Consider the following 11,299-nt stretch of genomic DNA (forward strand, 5'->3'; position numbering starts at 1 on the left):
AGCAATATATGGAAAGAATACTGCACAGAGAGTGGGAGATAAAGAGTTTAGTTCTAGGTCTAGCTATAAATTTGAATAGATCACTTTGGAGGCTTACATTTCTTCTTCTTCTAAACATTTTTTTTTTAGTTATACATGGACACAATATCTTTATTTTATTATTTTCATGTGGTGCTGAGGATTGAACTCAGTGCCTGACATGTTCAAGGCAAGTACTATGCCATTGAGCTACAACCCCAGCCCTAACATTTCTTTTTTTTTTTTTAATATTTTTTAAATTTATTTTTTAGTTTTAAGTGAACATCATATCTTTATTTTATTTTTATGTGGTGCTGAGGAACAAACCCAATGCCCATGAGTGCTAGGCAAGCACTCTACACTGAGCCACAACTCCAGCCCCCCTAACATTTCTTAATCTATAAACAGGTTAAATTAAGTAATTTTAGGTTTTTTGCCAGGTTTAGTGGTACATGTAGCATGTACCACTATATACCAGAGAGGCTGAGGCAAAAGAGTTGTAAATTTGAAGTCAGCCTTGACACCTTAGCAAAAACTTGTCTCAAAATAAAAAATATAAAAGAGCTGGGGGTGTAACTCAGTAATAGAAGCACCTGAGCATTCAATCCCCAGTACCATATGCACACAAAAAAAGAGAGACAGATGGAAAGGAAACAAATAAATTCGGATTCTTTATACCTCTAACATTCTAAGATTCTGAATTTCAGGTCTTCTTTTAACTCAATAATATTTCCAAAAAACTTCCTCACTTCTCTGAATTTCTTCAGCATTTAAAGTCTATTCTCACAGCTTTCTGGATTTTTTTTTTTTTTTTCCTTAAACAGGGTCTCTGTTGCCTAGGCTGGTTTTAGAACTCATGGGGCTCAAATGATCCTCCTCTCTCAACCTCCTGAGTAGCTGGGATTATAGAGCATACCACCACACCCAGTTCTCTTAGAATTTACTGGTATAAAGAGGGCTGAGATTACGATTTCTTAAAAAGAACCTGATGCAATAACCACATGACTTCTTGATTAGCCTTTGGATCCAGGGTAGATCAGGCAGGCAAACAAACAAACAAAAACCTCTCTTCTTTCTTCCTCACTACAAGTCATACAGAAAATTCTAGTTTCAGGTACTTAGATTTCTGTGGTAGTGCCTTAATTATTAACCACAGGCAAGTAATTGCCAAGTCTAAGGAACAAACTTCAGCTGTTTCCAGACTCAGAAGAGACCCCGAAGTTACTAATCATTTGCAATTCTTACAGTCAAGTTTTAGAGCCTCTTTTCTTTAGGGGCTGGGGTTGTAACTCAGTGGTGGAGCACTTGCCTAGCACATGTGAGGTACTGTGTTCGATCCTCATCACCACATAAAAATAAATAAATAAAGGATATTATGTCCACCTACAACTAATAAAATAAAAAATAAAAGAGATATCTTTAAGAATACCAAATGCCAAATAAAAAAATATAAAGGGACTAACTATAGTGACAACCTTAGCAATAAAACTCCTAAAAAATGATGCTGCTGAAGTTGTTCTACTTACAAAGGAGATAAGACTACATTTAAAAAATAATAATCCTTATAACTGCGTAATAATTCCTGAACTTGGGTTAAGACAGGTTTTGCATGTACTGTAACAGTTACTTTTTAATGCTTAAGAAAGGTTTAATTAAGATTCTTCTACTAGCTTCAAAGTCTAAATTACTAAATATGAAAAGCACTTAGGCATTTAGCCAATGCACTTTGTACATTTAAACCTAGTACTCCTTTCCCACCAACTGAACTTTATAGTTTTAGGAGTCTATAGATGACCAAGGACTCAAAAGGGACAGCACCAAAATTTTCTAAGAAATTTCTAGCAGTGAATATTCTTTTTTATATTACAGGCACAAAAAGAGGACACATGTCAACTGTCACTACAATATAGTGCATAAACTTGGGATTTTGTTTTGTTTTCTGTAGCGGGGATTGAACCCAGGGCCCTTTACCACTGAGCTACATCCCCACCCTTTTAATTTTGTAGTTTAAGACGGGTCTTGCTAATTTGCCCAGGCTGGCCTCCATCTTACAATCCTGCACCAGCTTTCTGAGTTTCTGGGATTACAGGCATGTGCCACCAAACTGGCACAATATAGGATTTTTGGTACTGGGGACTGAACCCAGGGGCAATCAACCAATGAACCACATCCCCAGCCCTTTTTTATATTTTATTTAGAGAGGGCCTCCCTAAATTGCTGAGGCTGGCTTTAAACTTGCAATCCTCCTGCTTCAACCTCCTGAGCTGCTGGAATTACACGCATGAGACACCGCACCCAGTAATATATGGATTTTTTAATAGCTAGACCTAGTTTGAATTCTAGCTCTGTCACTAATTCTACATCCTCAAGCAGGTTACTTGATCTCATTAAATACTAGTTTAACCACCTATAAAAAGAAAATGATAATAATATATATTTTATGAGGTCAATGTAGAGATTTATAAAATACCAAATCTAAAGCTCTTTAGCAGAAAAATATAAGCATGCAATAAACGTGCTTTTAACAACTGCTGTTGTTACTGCTGTTGTTATTGTTACTCCTTATCCTTCCAGTCTGCAAAGAATTAATCATCATCTTTTTTTTAGTTGTTGAATAACTTTTATTTTTATTTATTTACATTTGGTACTGAGAATTAAACTTAGTGCCTCACACATACTATGCAAGTGCTCTACCACTGAGCCACAACCCCAGCACAGAATTAATCTTCTTTATATATAAAGAAGCTGAATACTCAGTTATTTATACATCAGAAGACTGATATTATACAACCTATAGCACAATAAATATAGGAAAATAAAAGATTATTATTATGTAATATTAAAAAAATGCCTTCTCTGATATAAGGGGGGTGACTCATAATGGAGTTGGGAGGGAGAGCAAGGGATTACCTCTAGATAGGGAACAGGGGTGGGAGGGAAAGGGAGGGAGAAGGGGAATAGCATGGATGGTGAAAGGAGACCCTCATCATTATACAAAATACATGTATGAAGATGTGAATTTGGTGTCAACATAACATATATAATCAGAGATATGATAAATTATTGTATAATGGTGTATTAAGAATTGTAATGCAAAATATATAAATAAAAAAAAAGCAAGCCAGGATAAATGGAATCCCAGAGGTCCCAGATCCTAAAAGTATCGGAAATGTTGTTTTGCCTATAGGTAAAAATTTTACACCCCAAAGCAAACAGAGAATATAACTCACAATTCAACAGTGGAAAAGAGATAAATTTAAGGAATAAATTATAAAACCTCTAGAAGAAAACAGAAAAATCTCAGTGACTGTGGATTTTTTGGAATATGAAATAATAAATTAAAAGCAAAAATGAAAAAGATCAGACGTCAACAAAATGAAATATTTTCGTGCTTTCAAAATATATTGTTTAGAAAATGAAGTGGAAGACCACAAGAGTAATAAAATGTATTTGCAAAATATACATATATACCAAAGACCTGTATTTAGGCTTTAATAAAAAAAATTTAGAGGACAAATCTTGAATAGAGTCTTCAAGAAAAACATACAAAGAACAAATAAGGACATGAAAAGATGTTCAATAACATTAGGGACTTGCAAGTTAAAGTCACAGAGACACCAACACATACCCACTAGAATAGCTAAAACTTAAAACTGATCATACAAGAGTTGGCAAGGAACTCTTATACATTGCTACTGGAAATGTAAAGAAAAACAACTTATCTGGAAAACAATTTGGCAATTTCTTAAAAAAATTAAACATAGATCTAACATATGAACCAGTCATTTCACTCACTGATATTTACCAAAATGAAATGAAGACATATGTCCAAACAAAAACTTGCCCATGAATGTTCATTAAATAAAAGAAAGTATAAAAAAACTGTAAAAAAACCCAAATGTCCATCAATAGGTAAATAAACTATGATAAATCCATGACAAAATATTACTACTCAGAAATAAAAAGGAATGAGAATATATATAATCCAGGACACCATAAATTCTTATCTGTATTTGCTATCCTAATAAAATGCCCAAAGGACTAATACTGCCTAAGGACTAGTTATATAACTACCAAGGATGGAATTTTTCAATTTTCCATCTAAGAATGCCTTATTTTGGGGAGGGGGCTCAAAATCAAGGCCTGCACATACTAAGCAAGTGCCAGCCCCCATGTGTTTATTGTAATTCAATTCAATAAGCAAATGTGCTTATTTTCTTGTTTCTCTGTTTGTTCCATCCCTCTTAAGTCTCTCCCTCCCCTAGTACTAGAGATTGAATCCAGATGTGCTTTACTACTGAGCTACATCTTCAGCCCTTTGTATTTTTAAGTTTTGAAACAGGGACTCATTAAGTTGGTGCCTCAAAAATGCAATCCTCCTGCCTCAGCCTCATTAAATTGCTAGGATTACAGGTATGCACCACTGTGCCTGGCTTCTGTGCCTTTTGAAGGAAAGGAATTTAAACAATACTTAAAGGGAAAATTGACTCTCCCTAATTGTTACAGAGCCAAGCAATAAAGAACTGGTTTCTTCAATTTTCCCTCTCAGTCTCAAAGCTTTTAGTGTACCTGTTCCTCTTATAAAATCATTTCCTACTACTCCAGCTATTCTTCAATCCTAAAATTTACTAAAAGAAACATAGAATCTAAACTTTCTGCTTCTCTACGTCCATGTATTCATCTGATTTCTACATCTTAGCCCCTTGATATTTCCAAGCTACAAATGCAAAAAGTGCTACATTGGTGTTTGTTTGGGTTTGATGACATGAAGGTCCCCTCCAATTCTACAGTTTAAGGCTCCATTCATAACTGTAAAACTGAGTGGAAGAAAGAATCTCAAAGTTGAGAGAACAATGATTCAACTAGTTATCCTGCAATCAGTGGTAAAATGCATTAAAATATCAGCCTAAATATTCATCTTTTCCTTCAGTAATTTTTTAATTTCTTAAGAAGGGTTCGCTAATTTTAACAACCGAGACAAGAAAATATAGTTAAATATGTTCAATGATTAAAATATTCTTTTTGTGGGCTGGGATTGTGGCTCAGTGGCAGAGGGCTTGCCTCACACACGTGAGGCACTGGATTCAATCCTTAGCACCACATAAAAATAAATAAATGAAATAACAATATTGTATCCATCTACAACTAAAAAAAAAAAAATTCTTTTTGCCACGCATACTACTGCACAGAAACTTGGGAGGCTGAGGCAGAAGGATCACAAGTTCAAGACCAGCCTGGGGCAACTTAGTGAAACCCCACCTGAAAATAAAAAATAAAAGGTCTGAAGATATAGTTCAGTGGTAAAAAGCCCCTGGGTTCACCCCCAGTACTCCCACAATATATGTGTGTGTGTGTGTGTGTGTGTGTGTGTGTGTGTGTGTGTGTGTGTATTCTTTACTTTTCAATTTTAGCTTCAGAAATTTTAGTGTCAACAGCTTCTGACTGCCCCTGGTTCCATGGGGTTGGTTGTGCTTAAACCAGCCCATACATCAGGGGGCAAAGAATAAAAACAAAGAGAGATGACAGGCATCTGGGAAGAGGAGAGTGTGTGGTTTTGGTTCAACCCACCCCAAGTAAGGGCAAATACCCAATGCCACTTTGCTGATAGCAAGAGGTATATTCTTTCTTACTGTTTTCAAACATAAATGATTGAAAATAGAAGGCTCAAAACACACACACACACACACACACACACACACACACACCAAAAAAAAAGTAATACAAAGTACATTTCAAAATTGAATGATTTTTGTAGTCATTAATGATTTCTTCTATTGAAACATAAAATGCATATTAAAAACCCTATTTCTTTATAATGTCTTGTATTTCTTGCTAATATAATGCCTTGTAGTTTTTAGTAAACATGATTTCAACCTTTTCCTCTAATTCATATGTGGCATAAAATCTTACCTTTTAGGCCTCTACTACATTCCTATAAGAATATAATATTCCCTAAGAATAACTTAATCCATTTACAAAAAACACTGAGGGCCCTCAGGGATAACAAAAGGTTATTTTATCATACAGGACATAAAATTTATCTATTCTGATCCAGATGCTCATCAAAGTTAAAGCATTCCTCATTTATCACTATTTTCTTAGCTTTTATAACACACACTATTAGCAGAAATTTTCAAAAAATTTTCATAAAATTTTCAGCTATTTTGTTTGGTTTTTGTGGTACTGGGGATTTGAACAAAGGGCCTTACATATGAAAGGCAAGTAATCTACCACTGAGCTACCATCCAATTTTATTTTATTTTGAGACACAGTCTACTTAATTTGCCCAGTTAGCCTCAAATTTGCAATCCTGGGGCTGGGGTGAGGGCTCAGCAATAGAGCGCTTGCTTAGCACATGTGAGGTTCTGGATTCAATCCTCAGCACCGCATATAAACAAATAAATAAAGTATTGTATCCAACTACAACTAAAAAATAAATATTAAAAAACAAATTGCAATCCTGTCTGGGTCTCCCAAGTCATTAGGATTACAGACATGTACTACCAAACCAAACTTTCAGTTCTTTTTTAAAAAATACTCCAATATTTACCTATTATCTCAATTGTAAGACAGTCTTACATCCTGTGAGAGAGCATTTCTTTTGTGAAAAGTACCCATAGGGCTGGGATGTGGCTCAGCGGTAGAGCGCTCGCCTAGCATGTGCGAGGCCCCAGGTTCGATCCTCAGCACCACATAAAAAATAAATAAATAAAATAAAGATATCATGTCCAACTACAACTAAAAAAAAAAAAAGTACATGTAACAATGCCAGGTGGACCTGTGTGTGGACTGTCTTTAAAGATAAGGCAGAAGGAAGCTGGGGATGGTGGCACAAATTTGTAATCACAGCAGCTTGTGAAACTAAGGCAGGAGGATCAGGAGTTCAAAGTCAGCCTCAGCAATGGCAAGGTGCCAAGCAACTCAGTGAGACCCTGTCTCTAAATAAAATACAAAACAGAGAATACGGCTAGGATGTGGCTCAGTAGTTGAATGCTCCTGAGTTCAATCTCCAGTTTCCAAAAAAAAAGTTAAAGAAAAAGATAAGGAAGGAGGAATAGCAGAAATTTTCAAGGTTATCATTTTATCATCTCAAACATCTCAGTAATATTCCTATAGGCTTCCCTCTTTCCAAACTAACTCTTTCCTGTGTTCATCATCTTTCAAAAAAACATTACTTGTACAAAGCTCTCTGCATTATTCTAGGTTTTCTGTCACTTTCTGGATAAAAGGTTTTAAGAACAGGAATCTGCATGACAATTCCACTTCTTTATCATTCTCTGCATTTTCTATTATCTTGTTAAAATTCTGCCCAGCATCCTTCACCTTTAACTGCTCTCACTTTGGCCATAGGTCTACACTTATCACTTTGCTTTCAGAAGAGTGTGAAACTGCCAAGTAATAATTCAACACAGGCATCCAAAATTAAACAAGATTCTTATATTATCTATTCTCTCTAATTCCCATTCTTAAATTCATGTTTTACAAAGTTAGTTGAATCAAGAAGCAATATTATCTCTTAGAATCTATCAAGTTCTTGCTGGGCATGGTAGCACATGCCTGTAATCCCAGCAATTCAAGAAGCTAAGGGAGGAGGATTGCAAGTTTGAGGCCAGCCTCAGCAATTTAGTGAGACCCTCAGCAACTTTAGCCAGCTCCTGTCTCATAATAAAAAATAAAAAGGCTGGGGATGTAGTCCCTGGGTTTAATTCCCAGTATCAAAAATAAAAAGCATCTATCAATTTCTCAATTGTAAAGAAGGATGAACTCTATTAAATGCAGGAATATTCTACAGCCTTCTAACATTTTGGTTGTACTTACTATTTTTAAATATATTCAGTAATCAGTCTATTTGACACCCATCCATCAGTGCTAAAAAGTCAAAAACACTCTTTACTTAGAATTTTTATTTTCCTTTACCTGAAAGAATTTTGAAACAAACTGATATAATACTAAAGAAGGGATATGCTGCCAGGAATGGTAATGCACAAGTCTGTAATCCCAGCAGCTCAGGAGGCTGAGGTAGGAGGATCACAAGTTCAAAGCCATCTTCAGCAACTTGGTGAGGCCCTAATCAACTCAGCGAGATCCTACATCTAAAATAAAATGTTAAGAAAAAGGACTGGGGATATGGCTCCAGTGGTTAAGCACCCCCGAGTTTAATATCCAGTACAAAAAAAAAAAAAAAGATATGCTCATGGTCCCGGAGAAAAGAGACTTAGAAAGAACCAAAAGAGGAGTATCAGACAGTCTGGTTTAAGCCACTTGCACCAACATCTCTAACAGTCTTAGGCAATATGTAAGCTCTGTGTTCTCATCAGTTGATCTGTACTTAGAACCTAGAGCCCAGAAAGGTATGTAGCAACGACTAAAGGGATTCCTACCCCTTAAATGCAAATAACATTCAAGCACACTTGGTTCAAAATGATGCACTTTTATCAAGTACTTTTTTTTTGGGGGGGGGGGGGTATTAAGGATCAAACCCAGGGCCATTTTAGTCAAGTGCTCTGCCACTGAGCTACACCCCCAGTCTTTAAAGTACATTCTTAATAGAGTTCCAGAGAACACACACTTTAGAAAAGGTGAAGTAGGCGAAAGAGCTTTGAGTTTGGTTTTAGCCTGTAGTTCAAGAAAACTAATCCCTGGGTAACAAAAGCACACTGGCAATCTCACCCACTCCACCCACCCACATATACATACACAGACACAAGGAGAAATAGATTGCAATGTTCCTCCTCATCTCTCATTTCCAGAGTTCTCATAAAAAGAGCAATGAAGAAAGATAGAATATACTGATGCCATCAGATACATTATACTTGGCAATTAAGGGGTTAAGCTACACTACTTTTCTGGAAACCTTCCAATTCCCTATCTACAAATGCAATTCTCCTTACTACCTGTAATACCTAGCTTTTAAAATATGGCAGGATAAGAGTTAAGAGCAACACTTCAGAAGGAAAAAGAGAACTTGGTTCAGCTCCACCCTCTCGAAAGCAAATATCAACAACTCCAAGCCAAATCCACTCAGCATATGCCACACTCCATGAACATACCAAAAAAACAGGTGAAAAGAAGCTGAGTTTCCTCAGGTTTCTCACCTTACAACATCACTTTAAGTAGACTTCACAAATTTGTGAAACACATTTGTATCAGATAAAACAAAAAGCACATTCAAAATTCTACAAGATTTGAGAAACTAACAAGTCATGGAAGTCACTACAAATCAACAGAAATAGCTAGAATTTGGGTGAAGAAGGTCAAATAGTACCCATGGAAACAAAACAAAAACAAAAAGATACAAAAATAGAAGGAATATAGGCCCTAGAACTTAAGTTCTACGAAAAAACCCTCCCCAATTAGAGGGGCAATTCTTGTCCCCAAAAAATATAGGGAAAGGTTGCTTTAGTCACCAAAGGGAAAGGAGGTGTCATTTACTATTAACCCTGTATTTCCGGGAAGAAAGGTATTCACCAGATAAAAACAAGCAGTTACTGACAGCCTGGACGTCACTGTAAAGGATAGTATAGGAGCACCTGGTCTTGCTAGAAATAGGTGGGAAGAAATGAGTCATTATTTTAATTTTGTATAGTACACTCAGCATCCCAACCCTCTAGGTCACAAAACATTTTCTTCCTGTTTCCATCACTTTATTAGTTTTCTTTCCAAACTTGTGAAGTTGAACTAGAATACTGGGGGAGGGGGGCCTAAGAAAAAACAAGAGGTAAAAATGATAAGTCCTTTGGTTGGTAGAAAGAGACAATAGGGTTGGGGCATTAAGTACCTGGAAGTAAATAACTAGCAAATGATTAATATCTAGACTCCCTCTCTTGGACAATGTTCAGTATCTTTCAAAGCTTTCATAGTAAAAAAAAAAAAAAAAAAAAAACAGACAAGTAGCTCCCTGGAGGAGGCAGTAAGAAATTAGAATTTAGGATGAACAAAGGTAATAAAATAATGATAGGGCTACATGAATAGCAATATTCCCTCAGACTCAGATTGGAAGTAATTGACACCTGAGGAAAGCTACACTACAGTTAGGAAATGGGATGGCAGTAGCCTTGGGGCATAAAACGTGACAGAAGAGGAGTTGAGGAGATGGTTTTCATAGGAAATGTATAAAAAGCAATTCGATTACTCACAAACTTCTTGGACTTGAAATCTAATTTCCTCCCCGCAGGGAGGTTTATCACCATTCTGGGTTAAGAAGGGCATAATCCTGAGAAGTTCTAACCCCGTGAAAAGTGATAAGCAACAGGGCAGAGACAGGTTCTCTGAATAGAGAAATACTGAAAAGCCAATTATCGTCATGCCCCAATGACCACAGGACCTGGGCAGGAACTCATTCCTGTAATCACAAGGACAAATGTCCAAGGGAGGAGGAGAGGTAAGGCCCAAGTCAGGTAACATTCTTGAGGGGAAGGATTATCAGGTGACACCGGGCTGAAGGCCCTGAGGGGGACGAGATGGGAGGAAAGTTAGCAGGTGAACGGGATCAATCATGGGAAAGGAAGTGACCTTTAGGAGAAGGAAATAAGATAACACCAAAAAGGGGGTAAGGGCGAGAAGAGAAAATGGACCCAGAGAGGGGACCAAAAAGAGAAGGTATGTTTGGGTTCTAGGGGCAGACGAAAGAAAGTGGAGCCGCTGGGGGCTGAGAGCGTGAGGGCCGAGGAGTAAGGGAAGCCCCGAGGTTGCCGGGGCAAGAGCCAGGTGGGACGCCGGAGCTTCCAAAGTCCCGGAGGGGGAGGATGCCAGGCTGAGGAGCCAAGGACCAAGCAGAACGAGGAAAGGAGGTGCGGGGGCGGACCCCTGGCGACCGACCGGAGCCCCTGGGGTCTCTGGAGTCCAGAGGGCGGCTATCAGGCCGGGCTGAGGGACCTGGGTGGGAGGGACACTCACGAATTTCTTGGATTTGCCGCCGTCGCCGCCCGTCGCAGGCAGCTCATCCGGGCTCCGGCCCTTCTTCTTGTCCCGGGTCCCGCGTCCGGGCCCCAGGGCCCCGCCGGACGGCTCCATGTCCTGATTCGCGCTCACCAGTGACCCTGTACCTACGCCGCTCCCGCCCGGCTGCTCCACGCCAGTAGCCGCCGCCGCCCAGCAGCTCCTCAGCCGGCCGCCGCGCCCCGCCTCATTAGCATGCCGAGCTGCGCGCGCCTCATGAATATACAACGGTGACGCCTCGCTCCCGCCCCCCTGCCCCACTTCCGCCCGGACCCGCAGCCCCTACCAATGGGGGCAGGGAAGGGGGTGAGGGAAGCCGCGGAAGCGCGCTACCTGCCCGGCG

The 11,299-nt window shown here is 38.6% G+C and overlaps 1 protein-coding gene across 2 annotated transcripts in view; it reads right to left on the reverse strand.

Moving 5' to 3' along the window:
- Diaph1 (diaphanous related formin 1) overlaps positions 1-11,151 on the reverse strand; it is a 94,238-nt gene extending 83,087 nt beyond the window's left edge. The window contains exon 1 of one of the 2 annotated variants that reach the window (XM_026384335.2): positions 10,915-11,151. In XM_026384335.2, coding sequence (XP_026240120.2) covers positions 10,915-11,031 — 117 coding nt within the window. In that variant the 5' untranslated portion in view covers positions 11,032-11,151. The remainder of the gene's footprint in view (positions 1-10,914) is intronic. The other variant, XM_026384333.2, reaches the window with a different exon arrangement.
- Positions 11,152-11,299: the final 148 nt, after the last annotated feature.

Source organism: Urocitellus parryii, chromosome 1 (assembly GCF_045843805.1).
Source record: "Urocitellus parryii isolate mUroPar1 chromosome 1, mUroPar1.hap1, whole genome shotgun sequence".
Classification (NCBI taxonomy): Eukaryota; Metazoa; Chordata; class Mammalia; order Rodentia; family Sciuridae; genus Urocitellus; species Urocitellus parryii.